Source organism: Pollachius pollachius, assembly GCF_949987615.1.
Source record: "Pollachius pollachius genome assembly, chromosome: 5".
NCBI lineage: Eukaryota > Metazoa > Chordata > Actinopteri > Gadiformes > Gadidae > Pollachius > Pollachius pollachius.
The window spans coordinates 18,897,549-18,921,561 of record NC_136938.1 but is presented as its reverse complement, the minus strand read 5'-3'; the positions used below and the strand labels follow the sequence as shown (position 1 = coordinate 18,921,561).

At 44.8% G+C, this 24,013-nt stretch overlaps 1 protein-coding gene across 1 annotated transcript; it reads right to left on the bottom strand.

Annotated features, from left to right (window-relative positions):
* Positions 1-193: 193 nt before the first annotated feature.
* Positions 194-23,503, bottom strand: dhx38 (DEAH (Asp-Glu-Ala-His) box polypeptide 38). Its single transcript, XM_079736268.1, has 27 exons — positions 23,264-23,503; positions 22,690-23,018; positions 22,041-22,246; positions 21,714-21,866; positions 21,256-21,424; positions 20,751-20,869; positions 20,593-20,669; positions 20,130-20,285; positions 19,146-19,307; positions 18,557-18,664; positions 18,124-18,251; positions 17,841-17,978; positions 16,968-17,154; positions 15,586-15,771; positions 12,417-12,557; positions 11,937-12,047; positions 10,094-10,210; positions 9,576-9,683; positions 9,114-9,226; positions 7,788-7,996; positions 6,026-6,180; positions 5,075-5,230; positions 4,159-4,293; positions 3,757-3,882; positions 3,552-3,647; positions 3,261-3,385; positions 194-1,273 (listed from the first exon to the last, which is right to left on the bottom strand). Exons 2-27 carry the CDS (start codon positions 23,013-23,015, stop codon positions 1,192-1,194), a joined length of 3,789 nt encoding a protein of 1,262 aa, XP_079592394.1. The 5' UTR covers positions 23,016-23,018; positions 23,264-23,503; the 3' UTR covers positions 194-1,191.
* Positions 23,504-24,013: the final 510 nt, after the last annotated feature.

The window sequence follows — 24,013 nt, the reverse complement described above, 5'->3', positions numbered from 1 at the left end:
AGAGCTAAATTAATTATAGCTCAACTCACGCCTATAATGAACTGCCCTCAGAAGCACATCTTAGTTGGGCTTCATTTCTCCCTCAAAGTCAAAGTGTTAACACAGCCCTGAGCGATGGCCTTTCATAAACATTATACCATGTCTACATGCATGCGTTAACACCAACAAGGACAAGAACCTCAATACCAAATGAAACACTAGCAAAAATAGTGTTTATTACTTTAAAAAGAAGTTGCAATACAAATCATATTGAATTGACTGACCACTACTGTAAGACACATAAGCACAGAACATGGCAACCCCCCTACACCCCAAAAAAAAAAAACATGTCCAGCGCATAGATGGCGATAATGAAAAACACTAACTTTTTGATGGTCTACAATAGACACGCATACCGTACCAACATAAACTTGCCAATTGTCAATAAAAAAATATAAATAAAAATAAGATTCATTCCCAAATGAACAGTGAAGAGAACACTGATGAGGAGGCATACATTACCAACACAAAGGTAAGCAAACTGAAAAAATACAAGTTCAATCCAACATGTATTGATCAAGGTGGAAGTTACAATGCTGAGGCAAGGTTAATAGAGAGCGAGAGATCAATTTTGTATGCTTTTGTGTTTGTATAGGGGTTGGGGGGGTTGTCTTACAATAACTATGCTGAAGACACTCATGCTCCGAGTACGGTTTGAATAGTGCTTCAGTTGGTTGAGGAGCACTTCATAATGACACACACACACACACATGCTGTTCAGCCCACAACACAACACAGTAGAGTGGGGTCGGCCCAATGATGCAGTATGGGAGATTGATCTCTTGAGTGTGAGAGGAAAGCTGCAGAAATAGCCACAAGACCAGCAATCACAGGGACACAAAGACGCAAATTACAACAATGAAATTGGATCATTTGCAAAATGGTCATTGCAAGGTACTCTAAGATATTGAATTGTGGATAAAAACATAATTCTTCTTTTAATTCTTTATAAGCAATCAGAGCTCTTAAAAAAAAAATTGCATTGTATTCTGTCACTGACATGGCTGACGGTTGATGCATTGTGATGGAGCTCAACGGCAGGTAGACCCGGGGAACCTTATACAAGTTCTCCCTCTAGTGGCCTCTAATGGAACTGCAGTGGTGTCCGTAATGAAGCGAGGTGTGCCTGCCTGCAGTCGCTTTTTTCCCCCCTTACAGACCAAAGCGCGCCGGCGTGCGTCTGGGCGTCATGGGTGCCTCTTCTTTTCGTCCTGGGGTGAGGATTTTCACCGACCTGTGGTGTGTAACGATACAATGTCAGCATAGGCCTGTCAGCAATGGCAATGGAGGACTGCCTGCTTCACTGGATATTATACGTTCCCATTGAGAAACAAAGTATCTCGTACAACTCCCCTTACAGATGAGACCAGCAGCAGCTCTCGCTTAAAGGCCACAATATACTTAATAGTATATGGAAAATAGTGGATTTGCGACCCAAGCGATGCATTGGGTTTCAATTCTACAGCTTCTATTGCTGCAATGTGTGAAGGGTGCTCAGTAAAAACGGGAAAATCGTCTGCACATGGCCCTCAAAGCACCGCTGCCTGCGATTGGTCAACGATACCACAGAAAACGATGACGTTAGTATCTGGGATCCATAAACATTTAGGGTTCTGTGAAATCCGTGACCTACACTTGGTTTCTTTAACTATGAACCAGTTCCAAGCAAGCTGGCTGACATTGCGAGGGATGCTGTGAACCGGTGTGACTGCAAGGCGACAAGGAGACGGAAGGAAACTGAACAGCGGCGTCGCTAAACCCAACAACTCACACATCACTGATTGTACTGAAAACACCATATTGGGACAGAATTTCGACCACCTAAGCGAATACGCCGATTTGGGTCAATTTTGTGGCATGTATATGGGGGGGGCCTTAAGAGGCGGATAGAATGAGGCTTCAGGTGTGGGGGTTGGGGGGGGGAGTTTAGCAGAAGGATGGAGGGGAAATTAAAAAGGGCCTCTTCGTCGGGGTCTTCGCTGCAGATCGGTGGCTGGTGGGATCCGGAGCCCGACGCCGGTGACAGTACAATCTATCATCTTTAATTACAGCAACGCCACGACACCCAAGCATCTTTCGCACCCGCAAGTAGCAATTACAGCCAATCCATCCGCCCCCTACCCCCAAACCCATCGCCGCCGCTTCCCCCGACGTCACGTAGAAACCTTCCTTTGGTACTCCTTTCTGGGACCGTTTGTTCTTTCAAGACAAGAAAGCCAATTATATTATAATATGGATGGATGGTTGAATAGAATGAAAGAGGGGGGGGAACCAGGATTTCTGGGTTTGCCAGCGTGTCTGCTGGGCAGCTCTAGAAGGACTCTGGCTTTATTAAGTCTTAAAATATGTGGACACTGGAGGGGCGCACCGGCATGAACAACAACATTAACAACAACCCCTCCTTTACTTATCCCAGGCTTTGTTGACGAGCCATCTTCTAGCCTGATCCGCTGTACGCTGATGTCAGGGAACCAAAACAAGTGGCTCCGGGGGGACCACCAGAGGGTCGGGTATGGGTACCCATACCCAACCCTCCATCTTCCCCCCCCCCATGATGTGGCTATTCTCTGACATATCGGTCACACAAACACAGAGGAGGGAGATAAATCGACTGATGAATTAAAAAATAATTGTGCTTTTTACAACCTTATTTCTCTTTCTGTGAGGCTTAAGGATGGGGTGTGAAATTATGATTTTCTTTTTTCTTTTTTTTAACCAGGGTTGTAATTTGAAAATGAACACCGCCTTCCCCGGCCGCTCGGCGGTGCCACGGTTTAAATTGCTGCAGTAATGGAGGTCAGCCAGGAGTCAATATTATTTCTTTTTGTCTCGTCTGAAGGGATCAGAGGTGAGAAAAGCTCATCATGCAGAGTGAGAGAGGAGCAGTAGAGAGAGAGGAGGAGAAGGCCGGGAGAAGAGCGAGGGACGGAGAAAGAGAGAGCGAGAGTGAGGAGAAGAGCGAGAGAGAGCGAGAGAAGGGCGGTGGGGAGGGGTTAAGGACATGCAGCCAGGTAAATTGAACAGTCTTGAATGTAAACAAAGCGGCAGGCCATTTTCCAAAATGGCTTTTATAGCGCGATATTCGTCTTAGTGCATCCGGCCTATTATGTTGGTATCCGATACCGTAACGTACATTGCCTTCAGTCTTTCATTGCGTTTCCCTACGTTTGTCCTGTTAAGGCCCTTTGTAACCTCTGGTTGTGCCACTAAAGCGACGTTACCGAACGCTGCCGCTGTTGGTGCTCTTCTTCTCCTGCTCCTCCCGGCGCGAGCGGAGATGCTCCTCAGCCATCGACATCTCCTCCTCCATGATGGTGATCTCCTCCTTGGCCCGCCGACGGTTCTCCTGCAGGGCCACAGAGCGGCAGGAGAAGGGAGGAGGAGGAGGAGGAGGAGGAGGACAGGGAAGAGGACGGCAAATATTACGATTTGGATGTTTTCCTGTTGGGATGGATCTACCAACTTCCACAGCGCGTGGAGAGCAGCTCGTTTGGCGTTCTTCTGCTTCTTACCCCACGGCTCTTGCCGGCGTGTTTGATGCTGTAGAACATGGGCCCCAGCTCCGCCAGCCACTCCCCGTCCACTGCGGTCACACACTGCATGTACTCCTACGGGGGGGGACCGTGCAAATCATGTTTAGAGCACAGCCACAGAAACCTGCACACATGAAATAGGTTTGCTTTTGTTTCGACGGGGTGGTAAGCGGTTGTGCGTTACCTTGGTGGTCATGACCAGCTCGTGGTAGGTGATGTAGTCTGGTGTGTAGCCCATCCCAAACAGAGAGCTGGTGGGGTGGAGGTGGCACGGCATGCCGGTCCTCACGTTGACATACTCTCCGATACCCTAACCACAACAGCAAACCGTTGATTAAATACACATTGACTTGCCAATTGGCTGAAGCTGATGTATGGCAACCATGACAGTGGAGTGTTCATGCATGTTTTTAAGGTTAGAGACAAGCCAGCATGATTCTCTGAGCTAATTGACAAATCTGGAAACATCTCTCCAGAGACTCTGGAGAGATGTTTCTTTGGATTTGTGAGCACCGGCTTAAAATGGAGAACCCAGGCAACGATTGAGGCCCGGACTGGCTGCCAATGATCCAGACATATCCAGTACCTTCAGCTTGGCCGCCTGATGGAAGTAGGCAGCGCAGATGCACTTCCTGATGATGTCCCAGTCGGAGCCGCAGGACATGAGGTTCATCTTCTGCTGCACCATGATGTCCTTCAGCTGAGAGCGTACCTCACGCACCTAATACAGGTAACAAGGAACCATTAGTATTCTCTAATACCTAGAGAACAACACCAAGCCTTAGATCTCAGGGATGTTTGGTTCCAGAGTGATGGGACGCAAAATCCAATAGATTGGGTTTAAATCATGTGATCTGGTGCTTCTTCTTGACCAAAAGCTCAGAATAACCAAGCGACCAGTTGTTGTAATAACGTAACATTGTGAGAGAGGACCGAGGTGGCGATTTGGAATATGCGTCACATAGTTAGAAACCTTCTAAGAAGTGGGGTTTGAAAAGTGAGAGGCAGGCTTTAAAAGCCCCCATCAAACTGTAAATTGCATATATATTTAGCAGTCACGGTTAAATCCAATATCTGCGTTGTTATACTTCAGCCAAACAAGATGGATGTTGTGATGGTGTACGATGTATGCAGACTCGAGGCATTTATAGCCTACATATTTTGAAGGGAGCAGGAAGGAATAATGCAGATAAATAAACAAAGGAGTTAATATGAAAGTAGTGAGTACAGCGAAGCACTCGAAAAGGTTGTACACAAATCTAGCACGCCATCGACTGATACCAGTACCTTTACAAAAACAACAACCTGGTTTGCATCAGAGCAAAACTCCCATGCGATCCACGGTTGTTTGAGCTCTAGGTCATTCAAAGGTATTTCCATTGAATCTGGCGTAGGCTTTTGGAGGCTTAATTGGTGATTCGGCCCCCCCCCTTAACACCGTAGGTAGGATTAGGTGAAAACGCAAGGTGAGCAGCAAAATACGCGGTACGCGGTAGGCTGACCTTGCGCATTGCCTTGGTGTGGATGAAGTGATCGTTGCACCAGACGCTGGAGTAGTTGTTGTTCTTCCACTGCGTGTACACGTTGAGGTAGGTGAGGTGATCGCTCTCGGGCACCGCAAACTTCTCCCTGACCTGGTCGCTTTCCTCCTCGCGACCCTGCGGGGAGAGGGCGGGAACACATGGGGGGTTAGAGTTCAGGTAACACGACCCTCCGTCGGGCTCCGATCAATTCTGTATTGATCACTAGTCCAAGGAGCCTCCTGGATGCCGGAAAAAGGTCACTTCTTTCCTGACGTACCGTTTGAGACATCCTCTCCCTCTGCTCAGGTAAAAGGGGTACTCTCAAGGGCAGTGGTGCACAACCAGTTTGCTTTGAGGCGGGCCTAGTTGTGCCGTGACATTTTGTGGGATTGAATGCATAATCCTGACCTGGCTTACTCATAATAGGTAAATATTTGATGCGTATAGCAATTGCCTGGTGAAATTGTTAAGAACCTGTAGTTATGTGAAACGCTGCTGTGTGTGAAATAATTGTGAGAATTGCTAAGAACCCAGTATATAATCCTGGATATAATGTGTGGGACATTTTTCATAATCATGCCCTACAATTATAAAAAGGAGTGTGCTTTCAATTTACAGTTGACATCATGGTGTTCCTTTGCCAAAAAAGGGTTGGTAACAACTGCTCTAGCAAGCAATCTACACTGTTTACGAGGTAAATAGACAGTTACATATTTACATGTCGTTCAAATGTTTGTCTGTTTGCCAGCCAACAAAGTCTGTGGCCTTGGCTTACTTATTTTTCACCACCTTAACTTACATTCAAAGCCATCACGTTGAGTTCATACAGTATTAAAACGCTTTCGATTTGACTCGTGTGATATGACAATCCAATATCAGACCCCCACTACCGTAGCGTCTACCGGTTGCAGGTGGGCTGTTCAGCAGTACCTTGGGTCTGTAGAAAATGGCGGGCACCGACAGCATGGAGACGATGATGAGGATGTCTGCACTGCAGCCCATGTCACAGGACACGATCAGCATCTTGGACAGCGCCGGGTCCAGGGGAAACTCCACCATCAGACGACCCGTCGGAGTCAGGCCACCTGGGGGCAACAGCGTTGCAGCGTCAAACACACAAGTCCCCACAAATGGCTCTCGCACACACACACGCTTTTCATATTAAAAGGAAATAATCTTTCATTAAAGCTGGGTTAGAACATTGTCATATGTTTCAATATTTGTATATATTATAACAATGAATAAATCAAATGCCCATATAAAAAAAGGTAACCCCACTATCTGTGGCAGGCCTGTAATAAGCCAGTCCAACAATTTCATCCTGTCTGTCTACCTGCGCAAAACTTCCCCTGCATTCATTGCGCATGACCAGTCTCCCAGATGGCAGACCTGTCGCTCAAGGGGCCGACACAACGCCCAGACTCAAACCAACGGCCAACTTTCTTTATCCTACCACTCCATTGCCTCTCCTCTGACCAGTCTGGCAGAAAAGTTGCATTGAAACGCACCGCAAAGACTGCCAACTACACAGTAGTTGTACGTTCTGCTTGAGCTGCAGGCGCTAGTCTCGTGGTGCTAGTTCGTCCCTCCCACGCAGTGCTGATTCTGTGCTAGCACCACACAAACAGCGAATCAGCGTAATCAGTGTGCTAGCGAATCAGAGTTCTAGCAGCACACAATCAAGAGTATCCGATGGCTCAAATCTTCACCGGCCAACTCTCTAAGACTTTGCATAAATCTGACCAGACACCATCCACGCGGTTCCAAAAGCTTCAAACACAGCTGAATACACCGAAAAGGTTTGTTCCCGAACTCGTCCGAGTCTCCCCAAACGTTTCAGATGGCCAACGGTTGGGCTAGTGTGTAGCAGCTTTAGAGCTAGCGAGCTAGTCACGTGTTTTGGGGGAGTGGCTTTGGAGGGAGGGCTGAAGGACAGAGTGGTATATCTTGGGTTGGATACTTTCAAAATCCAGTTTACTCTCACTTCTTGCTCAATAGATGCCTGCTGCCATTGTGTAGAATCTGCTGTAAGCGTTAGCAGGATTGTATGGAAAGAGAGTAAACTGCTGGCAGTTATGCATATTTTAAATCGAGGAAAAGGGGGTCGTGAGACATGGCTACAAAATAAACGTCAATTGAAATGATGAGAAGTAGGCTTAATAGGCTTAGGGGAGGAAAGAGGAGTAGAGAGAGGAAGAGCCGACAGTTTGGCTCAGGTGGGCCTATCAGAGGTAATCTGCTGTTAACACACCAGCCGGGGAATCATCAGAACTACCCCCACATCATAGTAGCCCCCCAAAATCCCCCGGAATCTGGCGAGGATGAGCCAGATGAGTTCCCCCGGCAGCAAAAATCAAAATTATGATCTGTGTTCACCAGGCAATTACTTCACTGGCTCCAGCATGACTTAAACTCCTGTTTGCATGATCTGCGCCATTCCTGGTGCATATTCTATCGAGGGGCCCTGCTAGTAGTCTGCATATCCAGGGAAAGTCAAAGAGCAGTACTCGACAAAATTCTTTGCAATACGATCTGCCATGGCTGCATGTTATGCGTCTCTGCTTAAAAACAACTCTATAAGTGACGGCCTTCTTGACAGTAGAGTCATTGGTTCAAGGGAGCATGATCTGACGAATTTCCTGCAGGGAAACATTCTTTGAAGGCATTGGTACCATCATTAACATCCGCCCACCTGTGTTGTCCAGGGCGCCCAGGATCCACAGCTGGTACATGGAGTTGAGCATGTTGTCCTCGGGGGGTGGGTCCATGAAGTGGAATAGCAGCAGGTCCTGCACACCCAGGGACTTGAGCAGCAGCACCACGTTGGCCAGGTTGGTCCTCTGGATCTCCGGTATGGTGGTGGTCAGCATCTCGTTCTTATAGGCGCTCTGCGTGTACAGCCTGTGCGGGAAGAGCGAGACAGACGTTAATTACTGGGTACATTCTGGACAGGTGGGGGATTTGTTGGATGGAAACACACTTGTTAGTGTTGCCCGCAATTATGATTGTACTATAGTACATGATGAGATACCTGGAGTTTTTGTGGAAAGTGGATTAGCTGGTGTTTCATTTGCCATCATGAAATTACAGATAAACTTAGTGGGACTTATACACACCTTGCCTGGATTTGGAAGGTAAACGTTGTGTGCACACTCTAAACAGCACTAGAAAACCCAGTGCTTCTATAAGCAAGCCTCAAACCCTCTTGAGAATCTTCCACAGTTTACTTTAATATCTCAAAGAGGCTTTTTTGTAGTAATCTAAATTGTGGGCTTATCAAATATGATGTATATTATATGAGACCGGAGAGTTTGTGTGTGCCACAGCTTTAGAAATCAATTCTTCAAGCAGAGAATATTTCACATTTAGCTAAACCAAACAGCATGGCACACTATTTATAGCTGGAGGGCAAGTGAATTGGGGGGAAGATTAAAACAGATTGTTTATGCATGGCTGGATATGCAAGTGCAAAGCCACGCTAGATCATTTGCAAGGCAAAAGGTGCGTTTGCATATGTGTCTTTACAAGAGTTATAGCAAAGGGGGAAGAGAGCCATGCATATCCTCTTGACAGCGGGGGCTTTTTGGGCAAATTCTTCCCGTGGTAAACAAAGTTAAACTGCATGAAATCCTGGGGAGATTAGGACTCTTGGGCCCTCCTCACGGACTGTCTTGAAAGCATGACTGTCGCACATTAGAGGTTCAAAACGTCAGAAGAAAAGGCTGTGCTCCATTTTTCAAAGGATGGAAACACCACAACACCAATGGCCACAAACCTTACACATAATACACATACATGACTTATGATTTGATTTCCTGCATTGGATGTCGAAGAGCTATGAACTGGGACTGTTCAATACACTCTGCAGGAATCCTGGAAGACAAGTGCGAGACTGTAATTGCTGTCCAGTTCCACATCCGTGCCCACCCAGGTGATCTGACTGTGGTTAATCAAAATGTAGAACCTAATAAAATGAGATCCTTTCAACATAAATCATTGGGTGAATGATAGCACTCACCTATAGCACTGCCCGGGCCCGGTCCTGCCAGCTCGACCCGATCGCTGGTTAGCGTTAGCCTGGCTAATGGGGTACACCTGCAGGGCATCCATTCCAATGCGCGGGTTGAACACCTGGGAAATGGGACACAATGAGTCAGACTCAACAACACAGGAAAAGCACAGCACTGAATCTAATCAATAACACTGAACATCTCTTCTGACTTATGGAATCTAAACGCCAAAGTGCTACTGTTGTTATTAATGTTTGTGGCGGTGGCGTGCTAACACTATATGCTCTTCAGCAGAATAGTCAAAACAAAAAGTCTTTCTGACAGAGGACATGGGTACACGTATGCTCAAGTGAAGCCAAGAGAGACGGTTATCATGGTATAAATCACAGTCATACAGTCTTTTAAGACTTAAAGGCGGATGCTAGGTTGATGGCATTAACGGTATGAAGACAAAATAAATGGAGCATTACCTTGAGTTTACAGTAGCCTGCGTCCACCACGAACATGATGCCATCCACGGTCAGCGAAGTCTCAGCAATGTTGGTGGCAACGATGCACTTTCTTACCCCATCCGGAGCCTGCAGGCATGGACAGAAATAATGCTCTTGGTGTAGGTCGGGATAGGTTAGTGAAGATTCACTGCATGCAATAATGTTTACCGGCAGTTTAAAATAATTGAACATACACTGGCACTTGATTCACTTAAACACTTATTTATAAATAATGGTCCATAAGGTATACCGTAGCATAAACTATCAATAATTGGTTACTCAACTGATGAGTTTTTCAACATTTCTACTACTCTCAATGCACACACACACACACACAAACACACACACACACACACACACACACACACACACACACACACACACACACACACACACACGTCTACTATGAAAATAAGTACCAACTTGTGATTTTTAATGTACGTTATTAAAATACAGTCAATTAAAGTCAAAAGCACGAGGGTGTGGCAATAAGGCACCTTCTGGAAGATTTTGGCTTGGAGGTCTGAGGGCAGCTGGGAATAGATGGGCAGCACGGCCAGGGCAGGAGCACTGTCCAGGGCCTCTAGACGCTCCAGGATTTGGTCCGACGTCACCTGCATGAACACGGACACACGCAGTCCACCACTGACCAACCACCGGTCTACTCCGAGCACGTGTATAATCTAATGACTGGCATCAACACGCTAGGCTTGGTGGTGTTGAATGCATTTAACAGAACCTTAATCTGAATTTCACAGCATGCGGCGATCCTGCCTTTAAAAATTGCTTTTAGGTATTTATCATTCCGGGGCGGCTCCCTTGTAAACAAACCTCCAATTCAGTTTAGGGAAGTCAAGTTCTGGTAGGCTGATCGATATGCACTTGCTCAACCAAATTCTCATTGGTCAGGCAATTGTTGGTGATCCTTTGTACGGAAAAAAGCGCTTCTTAATCCATTATATTATATTGGGAGGGAGAAATGCAGACTAATGCATTTCATTTGAGAGTGATTTGCAAGCATGTGTTTTAATTATTTATTAATAAAAATAATGTTTAAGGCTCCGTAGTTTCCATTTTAACAATCACATGGTTTAATAACCTATAAGCCTTAAAAAACCGGAGGTCAAAACACCCCCGTTTTCACAACTCTGAACTCACCCAACTTAAGGAAGATTGCTAGTTGTAACTTACTGAACATTTACACTTCTCCAAACTAATGAAAATATGTCAGAGGTTGTCGGTGTGGCGGCACTTTATTAAAAAAGGAAGTCAAAAAGTATGCAGGCATATCATCTGAAAACGTTAGGCCTTTTTTATCATGCCTGCGATGCTCCATCAACTTTTGTGTTTAACGCTCGATAGGCTTGAATGTGAACCTATCAGAACTGGCAACTTAGCACAAAATCCATTGGGACCCATTATATTAAACACAGAGCAAAACCTCAAATTGAATCTTCCCACGCGTGTTGTACATCTACTACGCGACGCGGCAATCCGTGGCTCGTCCGGTGTGCGACCCGCTCTACATGATTGAAGCTCTGCCGTAACCGAGTTGGACTCAGACCAAGAGTGGATTTGAAACCCACTGACTTTCTTTAAACAGCACACAAGTGATGTTTATGCTAGCAGGTAGAGTGAACTGTGGCTGATCAACTTAATTAAGAGATAACGTGAATATATTTTTTGTAGAGTTGGTCAAATTTAATTTGGCCAAGACTTTCTTCGGTTGACTCCAGCCCGAGTTTCAATGAGCAGAGGATAGGTGTGTCGCATAAACACTGAATCAGCAGGTAGTCTCGCAAATCAGAGTTTTGGTAAATATCTAAAATCTGAATTTAGATATAGCATTTGAATCTCTTTCGTTTCATATTTGTTTTGACCAATCAAGGTGTTGGAGGCGGGAATCAGTTAGTGGCACGCACAAACTCACCCAGCAGTAGTAAACTGTAAAAAATATGTGTTGGGTTTCAAATCAACACCTTGTAGACTGGCCACTGTAGAAATGCACTTATTTAAATCCCCTTCCTAAAGCCTCAGCCAGATTGTCCTCGGTAGAAGATCTCTAACTAATCAGGAAACAAAGTGTACAGAAGAGAACAGAGCCACAGAACCTGGCCGTACGCCCAGAAGTTCTGCTTTAACCGACAGGACTGCTGAATCAGGGATTAATCAGCAGGCGACTGGCTGGTCACCATATCAGCCAATCCGAGGTCTTTGTGTAATGTGTTGCAACTGTAGAGAGCAATCCCAAACCAATGCAATCCACGCACAAATGGTGTTGGGGGTTCAGCCCTCCCTTAAGATTAGTGGCAGCAGTGTGGAAGCAGTGAGAGCGCTCACCTCAATGTCCTCCTGACCAGGCATGAAGATGAGGATGTCTCCCACCATCCCACTTAGGTGGACCTGCAGGGCTTGTTTCACCGCTGCCTCAACATAGTCCTCTTGAGGAGTCTGAACAAAAAACAACACACAAAATATGATTAAAAAGAAAAGTCCCATGACAATGACTTGGAAACCAAGATTCAAAGGGTCCTCTGAACAGCTAGACGGGCCAAACCATCAGCACAGATCTATGTACATGGTGGTCTCTTTTAGAACATATAAAAGGAGAAATATATATTTGTTGCACATCTTGCTCTGCATTTAGTTATGTTTACAGGAATTAGATTTTATTTTGAGGAAAGAAATTTCACAAAATAAAAATTAAACACTAAGATAGGAACTTGACTAGCATTACATCATTTATGTGTTTAGGAATATATAACGGAACATCCATGATGGCTCCAATCGATGTGCTGAGGTTAAACAGACACAACATACCTTGCTGAACAGGACGTCCACTGGAAAGGTTCTACCCGGAATGTGGAAAATCGGAACGTTGCCAAAGAATGCTGCAAATTTATCTGAGTCCATGGTTGCAGAGGTGACGATGAGCTTCAAGTCTGACCGCCTCGCAACCACCTTTAGAAAGGATAGAACAGAGAGGGTAGGCCAGAATTGTATGAACAAAAGCTATCAAATAGCTCTCAGAGGAAAGACATGTTTTATTTAGCATTTGACCCATCATTAGTAGCATTTGACCATCACTAGCTGCAGCTTTAGCAGCATTTGAACCATCAGTAGGAGCAATTGACCATCACTAGCTGCAGCACTAGGAGCATTTAGGTACGGCCACACTGACTGCGTTACGCTTGTAAAGAGGTGTAGAAAATCTGCATTTTGCCATTGGTTTAGGCGTGTATATGCGTTACACGCGCTAAAGCAGCGTGTAAGGCGCGTTTTACGCACCTAAATAACACGGCCAACGCACCTACGCGCGGAGTTAAAAAAATTGAACTTTTTACACTCCTACGCGTGACGCTTAGCCGCGATAGCCAATCAGCGTTGAGCTTGACCCGATGTCACTGGCAGAGAGACGGAGGATGCACAGAAGCAGAAAGAACATGGACGACCGAGTCATCGTTTCAGTGTGTGCTGAAACAATGAGGAGGTGGTGAAACTCACCCAGCTGTGAGCGCCTACGGAGGATGTCATGCACTAGAGTTTAGATTCTCTGCCCGAGCCGACCCGCGGGCCAGGTGGGGACGATATTTTCCACCGCTATCCTCGGGCCGGGTCGGGCCGGGCCTTTGATCGAGCGTTTGTGTTTTGTTATTTTAATCATTGCTTTATTGGCCTAATCCGAGGAGAAATCGATGCCATAAACACAAGTATTATAGGCCTTTATTACACGGGTCTTCTCAATGCCGTGGAACGCTCCGTTCACTTGCATGGGTAGTAGTCCGATAACTTGTCAACCCCAGCGTCTTCGGTTGCTAAGCGACATCAACGTCTTTGGCGGACTATTTCTCTGCTGATTAACACTACGAATGCTGGTAACGAATAAATTGTAAAAAGACACACCATGTGAAGTTATTTTTTCGTTTTAGCAAGTAGCCGTGTAATAAGCGGGATAATGTATAGAACGTCGCCGGTCATTATCGAAAATAAGTCCCTTCAGGGCGAAGCAAGACACCTCCATTGTTGTCGGTGTCCTGTTCGCCCTGTCGGGGATTATTTTCCCGATAATGACCGGCGTTCTATATATTATTCCTTACATATATATTTAGCAGGGTAGGCCTAAGTAACAAATGTGTATAAAGTTACACATGTATTGAAAAAAATGTCGGGTTGAAATCGGGCTCGGCCTCATAATTACAGTTAATGTGTCGGGCCGGGCCGGACTTGGACAGAACGCGCACGGGCTCGGGCCGGGTCGGGCTTGATTTTCTGGGCCCAATCTAAGCTCTATCATGCACCCAAACACGGCGGCGTTTGGGTTTCCTACTCTCCTCGAACTCCCACAACAAATAGAGCGCAGCGATGGTGGTGATCTCCGCCATGTTTGTGGAGAAAAATAAAAGTAGCAGGGGAAAATAAGTTATGGGCGGGCTCATCTAGCTGCATAGGTGCGTTGAACCATTTTTGTGACACACAATGATCAAGCGTCAGGTTAGGCGTCTTACGCGCATAACGCGTTCAGTGTGGCCGTACCTTTAGGCCCATCACTAGCTGCAGCACTAGTAGCCTATGACCCATCACTAGCTGCATCACTAGTAGCATTAGACCATCACTAGCTGCAGCACTAGTAGCCTATGACCCATCACTAGCTGCAGCACTAGTAGCCTATGACCCATCACTAGCTGCAGCACTAGTAGCATTAGACCATCACTAGCTGCAGCACTAGTAGCATTAGACCATCACTAGCTGCAGCACTAGGAGCATTAGACCATCACTAGCTGCAGCACTAGTAGCATTAGACCATCACTAGCTGCAGCACTAGTAGCATTAGACAATCACTAGCTGCAGCACTAGTAGCATTAGACCATCACTAGCTGCAGCACTAGTAGCATTAGACCATCACTAGCTGCAGCACTAGTAGCATAAGACCATCACTAGCTGCAGCACTAGTAGCATTAGACCATCACTAGTAGCATTAGACCATCACTAGGAGCATTAGACCATCACTAGCTGCAGCACTAGTAGCATTAGACCATCACTAGGAGCATTAGACCCATCACTAGCTGCAGCACTAGTAGCATTAGACCATCACTAGCTGCAGCACTGGGAGCATGAGACCATCACTGGGAGCATTAGACCATCACTAGCTGCAGCACTGGGAGCATTAGACCCATCACTAGCTGCAGCACTAGTAGCATTAGACCATCACTAGCTGCAGCACTGGGAGCATTAGACCCATCACTAGCTGCAGCACTGGGAGCATTAGACCCATCACTAGCTGCAGCACTAGTAGCATTAGACCATCACTAGCTGCAGCACTAGTAGCATTAGACCCATCACTAGCTGCAGCACTAGTAGCATTAGACCATCACTAGCTGCAGCACTAGTAGCATTAGACCCATCACTAGCTGCAGCACTAGTAGCATTAGACCCATCACTAGCTGCAGCACTAGTAGCTTTAGACCATCACTAGCTGCAGCACTAGTAGCATTAGACCCATCACTAGCTGCAGCACTAGTAGCATTAGACCATCACTAGCTGCAGCACTAGTAGCATTAGACCATCACTAGCTGCAGCACTAGTAGCATTAGACCCATCACTAGCTGCAGCACTAGTAGCTTTAGACCATCACTAGCTGCAGCACTAGTAGCATTAGACCCATCACTAGCTGCAGCACTAGTAGCATTAGACCATCACTAGCTGCAGCACTGGGAGCATTAGACCCATCACTAGCTGCAGCACTGGGAGCAGTGGGTGCCCGGGGACTCACTCCAGGTCTACTGCTGGTGCCTTGGTCAAGTGCACAGGCAGGAGTAGGAACCCAACATGTTTACCTTGTTGCATTCAAAGTTAACATTATACAAAATGCTCAAGGAAACCAAAAGGATTTCTGCATATTCTAAGTATGCATATATTTTCAATGTAACACTAACTAACTACTAAACTAACTATAAAAAAGCACCAGAAGTGCTAGGCCACAGGGTCTGACCTCACGGAGCAGGCCAAAGAGCACGTCGGTGTTGAGGGAGCGCTCGTGGGCCTCGTCCATGATGACGGCGCTGTAGTGGTCCAGGTCCGACTCCCTCAGAGACTCCCTCAGCAGGATGCCGTCCGTCATGTACTTGATCACCGTCTTCTCGGACGTGCAGTCCTCGAAGCGGATCGCATAGCCCACCTGCAGGGCAAAGGGAGGAACACCTTCAGTATTAGCCACAACGATTGAGCTGGTTTGGTTGAAAGGCCGAACGAGGAAAGTATGGTATGTCAGTTCACTTAGGTTTGAGTAGAACCAGCGTGGGTTCATTTCTGATAAGACGACATGAAATGATTTATTCATACATAAATTTAAAATTATGTCCCGCTGTCTGCATTATAAAACATGATTTTGCCTTCCCATAAGCAGACAATGCTATTTTAAGTGTGGCCACTTGGCGTCAGTGTAACACTGAGAGTGTAACTACAAAATATCTACATAAAAGGACAATCATAACGGATTATAAACATATCTTCTCAAAATTACTTTATTGTGTGGATTCTGCGTAAGAGCATTTAGTGTGGCTGTGCCTGCCACAAATATAAAAACAATACCAGTAGCGCTATGGTCTAGGGATAAGGCATTGTGTAAACTTCTTCAATTCAGTGTTTTTTGTCCACTAACGCCGTAATGAGGTGAATTGATTCTGAAATTAGGCGGCAATGCATTTACATTAATAACGTTGGTGGTGACAGCGCACTTACGCTAAATGCTCTTCGGGAGAATCGATACAAGAAAGTAACTAACCATTGGTAATTTTAACAGATATTTAACTGAAGCAAAGAGACTTTAAAATAAATCTGTCTTACTTCGTCGCATACCTTATATCTTACACAGACTCGTCATACACACAGACCATGTTGTATCAGGACATTCCTGTATTCCCTTTATATATTTTAATAAGAATATAGCACATAAATCAGTCAACACCTAAAAACTGACACACTAATCCTTACAAATTCATCCATACTTAAAGTGCATTTTTGATATTGTGTGCAATCTTTCGATAGAGGGTTTTGTATATCTTGCTGATTGTATGCTTTTCTTGGGTTTTGAGTGTGACCAAATGAACATCTGCCAATGGCAGATATATTTCACCATTCAGCAGGTAAAAAAAAAAGTTACACATTAAAACAATTGCAGTATAAAGACATATTTCTAAAAGTCAATTAGTGTGTATATCTGCCAATCAAGAAGTTTGCCCATATCATCTGATCCATCACTCAAACGGTCAAAACATGTTGCGCTGGAATAACATGGCTTCTTCCATTCCAGGCCATCTGGAAAACAGGGAACCCTACGTGATGTCTTAAACTAGCACTAGTCCAAGGCCTCACCTCCGCTCCCAGGTTGCTGGACGTCTCCTCGCTGACCCTCTTGGCCACGCTCATGGCAGCCACCCTGCGAGGCTGGGTGCAGCCCACCATACCGTAGCTGGTGTAGCCGTCCTCGTGCAGATACTGGGTCAGTTGCGTGGTCTTGCCACTCCCTGTCTCCCCAACCACGATCACAATGCTGTTGTCCCTGCAGAGAGTGAAAGTGAAAGTGAGTGAGTGAGTGAGTTGGACCAAACCCCAGCACAAACCGTGTGTGTGTGTGTCAATCAACAATCTTTTTCACTCCAGTCAGTATTATCCACTTCATTGTGTTTAATGTTTATTAGCGTTTTCTTTTTAAAAACAATATTTAAAACAGGTGCATTCCAATAACTAAAAAAAGACAACAAAATCGCTGCAGAGTTACGGCTAAGGACCTTGCCAGTACCAACCTTGCGGCCATGGGCGTGCATCAGTGGAACAGCCACATTCTATAGTTTGAATATCGACATGCCTGCAACCTCACTAGGTACCCAAATTATCTATCAAATATGCCGTTGTGCTGTTCTTAGTTTTTTTTTTATATCTCTGTACGTAGCAAGAGACAAATCATGAATTATAGGAAAACTGGTAACGGCTATGATCAGTTGTTCCTCCATGGTCGCTGTGAAATTAAGTCATTTGATGTGACTTCCTGCCCCAGCGTCAAAGTGCATCACTGGATACAATAGGAAGTAGTTGCTTTGGCACGTTTGTTGGTGTGTCTTTAGCTACCGCTGGTGTGAACGTACCATAAGACATTTTACTATTTATCATTTTTCATGTGGATATCATCAAAATAACTGTCACAGCCATTTATCGATCCACCAACATGCAGCCGGTGTTCATCATTACCTGATGATATTTAGAAGTTGTTGTCTGACAGCAAAGATGGGCAGGTACTGCCTCTGCTCTAACAGGGTCTTATTCTTGGCAAAATGACTGCTCGCCTCGCTTTTGTCTTTCATGTGATCTGCAAATTTCTGCTCGGTTCTGCGAAGACACAACATGGACGAAACACCAACAGCATTGAACGACATGACACGTGTAGACAATCATCCAAACCGCTGCAGTTGAAGGACTTTTTAGGACATAAAGAATGTAAGAAGAATGTACGAGAGTACAATTTTTGGCTCACCTGTAGTCTACCTTGCCGTCCTCGCCTACTGGCTTGTCTGCTGGAGTCCCATCACCCTCCTCAGTCTTCTTGACGCCCATGATGTCTCCCAGCTTGGTTCCAGCCAGCTCCCAGTGCTTATGCTGCGCCTGGAGACCAACACACACTTTTAGAACATTTCCCTCCCTAGGACTGTGAAATGTTGTAAAAAAAAATATAAAGACCCAAAACCATCACATCAAAACCAATGCAGTGTATTTCAGCTTCAAATGTTCACAAGAAATTATGCGGTGCGGTGTGAATACTGAAAAATTAAACTGTATTGTCTCCACACTTTAAGACGACTAATTTGTTCAACTTGACATCTGCATCCTTTTTAAAGCACATTTCCAATTATGTTAATAAAATAAACAAATATGCCTAGTTACAGACGCTCTCATAGGATCTTTCTTGCCTTCTTGCGTTCCTTCTGCTCACGATGTTTACGGACGAGCTGGCTGCCCTTACGAGAGATGATGGCCATGTCAGATGTAGGGTCTTTCACAGGGATAACTGGTTCCGGCTGAAACACAAGAATCCATACAGGTTTATAAGTCAAACATTTTAGAACATCCAAGCCTTCATTGTCAATAATCTACCTTAACAATCTTTGAAAACCGCACATTTCCATTACATTGCAGTGTTTTTACTCCATCATTAACATTTTTCAATTTAATATATACTACATTTCATAATGGCATTCAGTTATGTTCATATAGTTTCGATCAAGTTTCCTCTATGTAGATAGACTATAGTTCCTCCAGTACAATAAATTCACCTTTTTCCCCAATCCTGATTATTTAATTTATGGATGTTGCAAATTGAATGCCAAATACGCATATAAAAACGTACCAACTGTACATTGTACATGAATTCAACCCAAAAAAAAGCCTATGTAAACACATATTTTGGATTCTGCTAGTTTACTTTTTCTTTATGTTTTCCATTCAGATTAATAAAGGCCTTTAAAAGTATTGTGTGTTGGATTATAAACACAAGTGTACCTGCTTGGTGAACACTATTCTCCCATCCAAGAAGGGGGGGACCAGGTTGTGGACAAGCAAGTGAACTTTGGCGGCGTTGTCTTCCTCAAAGTCATCATCCACCTCCAGCCTCTGTACCACCCCACTGGTCAGCATCCGATTCGTCTCCCATCGCTCGTTATCCTGACAGGGCAGACACACTGAGATTAGATTCTACTTTCGAATATCAATGAATTGGGATCTTTGCATTTACCCATCACAGGGAGCATAAGGAGCAGTGGGGACATGGTCCAGGTCTACCCCTTGCAGGAATGTTAGCCCAATATAGAAACCGCTGCGCTCTGAGGAACCGCACACGAGCACACACGCGTCCCAGTTGGGTTTGAACCAATGATCTTCTGGGTGTGAGGCTACAGTGCAGACCTTGTGCCGCCCCAAGGCATAATGTGACACACAGGCACTCAGACATATGCCCCAACTACAGCACACTTCTCTGTAAATTGATGATGAACAAACATTCTAACTACTAACCAGAGTAATCTATAAAACAAAACAGTTTTTCTTTTCTAGCAGTTTCGACTTCTTTGTTAGGCATATTGGTAGGTCTACAATGTTCTTAATAACTTAGTAAGCACTGTACGAATTTTATTTGACAACAAAGCAATTAAAAAGGCGCAGTAGGTAAGATTGAGGATCTATTATTTTAGTATAATTTGATAGAAAAGGTGTTCGCCATGATGAAAGCCATCCGATGGCCATTAGTTAGAGTAATGTGCTGTGAGAATATCCATTTTTTAGCTGACTGCTACTACTGTGTATAAGCCAATTTAATTTTTTTGACCACTCCCAGCTAATTTCTGACCCATTAGGGCATCTTCCCCATGATTGGTTCGGAGAATCTCTGTTGTTTTTGGGAGTAGACTATGTATCCCTGCAATCACAGCTTTTAATTATACTCCGACGCCATAGGTGATCGGTGACAGCCCTATACCCATTGGCAGTTACCTCATTGATCTGCCGTCGCTGGGCAGATATTCGCTTCTGCGTCTGCTTCTGGAGGATCTGCTCCCTCTTCTTCACATAATCTTCAGAGGTAGCCGTCAGAGGGTTGTGGAACTCGTCGTAGCCTTCGTCCATCATGTACCAGTCTCGGTCGGCTTGCTGCCAATACATGTTTTCAATAGTGAGAGAGTTATATACATCATAGCTTAAAGGGGACATCTCATACCACCAGGTGTGAGTGTGATTAGCCATTACAAGCCGTTTTCAAAATGTGCAGCATTGTGACATCACAGGTGGGCGTGTCCATCTAGATGTGTGACGGATAGATGGACACGCCAACCTGGGATGTCACAATGCTGCACATTTTCAAACCTGCTTGTAATGGCTAATCACACTCACACCTGGTGGTATGAGATGTCCCCTTTAAATGGACCCAGAGGGGGAAATAGATTATTGACCCCCTTACCTTCTGGTCTTCCTCCCACTGTTCCTTTTCAGATTCATTGTCAAACATGATTCCTTCCTGTCCCTCTCCCTTTTTCCCTGAAACAAAGATAGAGAGGCTGTCAGACAGATTCAAACCTACAGTTGAACATAAATAACATTGGGTGTGTTGAATTACACCTTTTCCTTGAGACAGACGAGGTGTAGAGCCTAAATGCTTCCTATCGTTGGCCCACTCGTTATACTTGTAGGAGGGGGTTGGCAGTGGTGTGTCATCGGGGTAACGACCTCTGACCGATCTATGGAGAGAAAGCAGGATTTATTTATGACATGACCATTATTGTCTTGTTTTGATAATGTAGCGTTTCAATCAGTCTACCCCACCCGTATATATCGTTTACATTTATTTTTTTCACGTACATAAACTGTAATACTCTTATTGTGTTTAAAGACTTAAATTTTGGTATAGCCTTTGCAGTTGTATTTTTTTTAATCTATAACTCATCACTGTCCTGTACTCTCCACTGCGACAGCCACATTTTCATCTGGGATTAATAAAGTTTACTCGTATTTCATCGAAATGCAAAACACTGAAAAAAAATACAAAATTGGTGGACAGAGATAAAGACGGTTACAGTAGATAAGCTATCGCATATGTGGAGGAAAGCGTTGGGTGGTGGGCTACCTGTCCCTGCGCTCGCTGTCCCTGACAGAGCGCTGGCTGCGCTCTGAGCGGTCAGAACCTTCTCTGTTGGAGGGAGCGGGAGACGGAGACTCCCACTGGGAAGAGTGCTTTGAGCTGGAGTAACCACTGTCGTCTTCCTCCCAGTTGGACCGGGATGGTGTGAAGGAATCTGAATGTGTAAAAGGGTAAAGCATGATGTTATTGCAGAAGCTATTGGTTTTATCACACGCTGAATGTTCAAGAAGGTGGAAATTCTAGGACGATGTGTGTACAGGCTACTCGTATCCCAGAGATGAGGTTTAGCGGACACATGCTACTGCATTAGGTCTGTCGAAAACCATCTGGACCGGAGTATGGGATGCCGGAAGGAACAGACCCAACAGGGCTTTCCATTGCACCATGCTACCGTTACAATGCCATCCGGATAGAGAAATTAGCTCAGACAAAAAATAAAGTACCTCTTGGACGTTGTTTGGGTGTGGGTGGCTCGTCCCTCTTACTCCCTCGGCTGAGACGGTCAGACCAGCCCTCTCTCTGGGAGCGTTCGCTCCTCTCTCCACGTTCTGAGCGGCCACTACTGCTCCCATGGCTGTGGCTACGCTCCCGCTCGTCTGAAATAGGAAATACCACTCACAATTTACCCCGGGATTAATAAAAGTACTCAAAGTACTCAATTAGAGACATTTACCATCCAACGACTATGTTTCTACTGCTGATCAACATTAAAACATGGAAAAAAAAAACACAGATGTACAAATAGATAATGCAACGAGGGGGTCTATCACCTCGTTCATTCCGTCTGTCCAGGTGTTTGTCTTTGCCCCTCTCTCGTTCAGGTTCTTGATCACTGTTTTTGTCCTCTTTGGAGGAAGCATGGACTCCATGTTCACGTCTATCTTTCTCCCTCTGCAGGTGTTTCTGGCGGAACTCTTCGCTCACACCACCAGGGTTGGATGGTGTTTCAGAGCCGGTCACGCGATACTTGCGAATGCTGATGAAATAAGACATTAACAATTTGTTCATAATCTATAGCTTCTTTGTATGAAAAGTGATTTTTTTTTATTCAAACAGTTTAGATCAATATCAATAAATGTTTAGCTAAACATGGACTTTAACGGTCTTGTTGTGGACTTTTACACGAGCAGTAAAAAGTATATTACATTCTAATTGGGCTGTTCTAACCCAGAATGTAGGGGAAAATGCATGTTCTTCTACCTCACTGGTATCATCAATCTAAATATGGCATTGGCTATAAAGTACCATTCATACTGTTCATTAGTACACCTGTAACCGCAGATGTACAGAGTATATGTTTGAGCAGTACCATCATTTCTTGGATATTAAGCCATGGCAATATTGATATTTTACTATTACAACTAAATAATGTGGAAACGGTGCGTTAAACGGTATTGGGATTTGAGTGCAGCCTCCTACCCCTCTTTCTTTATACTAGTGTCCTTATTATCTTCTTCATCGTCAGATCCGGAATCACTTTTCCCTTCTTCCCAGTCTGTGTAGGAGGAAACCTTGGATTTTTTATTCGTCCTGTCATCACCGGCTGAATCGAATGACTCCTTGCCCTCGCGCTCTTTTCTCTTCTGAGCTGCTAGAAGATCCAGGCCCAGGAGAGAGGTGCGTGGAGTGGGGGCCCGGAAAACATGAGGCTCGGCTGCCGCACTCTTCTTCTTTATGATCAGTCCGCCAACTTGAGCCGTTGCATCACTGCCTTCAAGCCTGTGCATCGACACATCATCATCCATTATCTGAGGAAAAATAAATAATGCCGTGTGTTAATAATGGATTCATACTATTTCAGCCTCATCTATTTTGGTGCATCTGAATCTTGTTTTGGGAGCCTGCGTGAAAGGCGAAAAATTGTTGCACTGTTAAATATAACCATACCTAGCTCTACAGAACTGGCCGTATATTTGGTATTTTCTACGTTGACGAAACATAATGTGAGGTATTTAAAACCTTATAACATGTGATACGATGAACATTTTCATACCTCTATCGGTTAGCTAACTCCGAATAGCAGGACCGATGAGCAGGCGGCTGTTGTGATTAGCGCCTGTTAGCGGTCCACGCAGTTGCATAAACGTCCGGATCCCAATTCCGACAGCTGGTCACCAATTTATTACAAAATAAATCCAATAAAATGTGAGCATGAGATGAAATCAGGATATTACATCAGAAAATGGGTCGCACAGAGCACGTATATGTTTACATCCACGACGGCTGCCATTGCAATCCCAGAATTCAACGATTTTGTACTTCTTCGTCTACTCTGAGGTTTTCAGTTGAACCATATAAGCGCACTACCGCCACCTATCGGGATGTGTCCATGGAACTTCGGACTCTCTTCTAGATTCATACGTTCAATAGAAAAACCAATACTTTCTGAATCAAAATCGAATATACTAACCATAATTCCAGTGGTCAGAGTTGCCATTATTCGTATAAATATTACTTGATCAATTGTTGCTCAATCTCCAATGAGATTCATTATACTTATAGACTTACTTATAGAGTACTTTTTTGTCACATCACATTTGTTTGAAGCTAGCCTTTGAATGTAAGAAGTGTCTCCAGTAAATCGAGGGTTATGACTTTGACATATTAATATATACATATTATTAACTTAAGAAACCCCTCCGGCCTCAGCGCAGGTTTAGCGCCTTAGCGCCAACAGGATAAACCAGTATTCACAGCAGGGAGGATTCTCTCCCCTCCTTATTAACCCCTGATGATGACATTG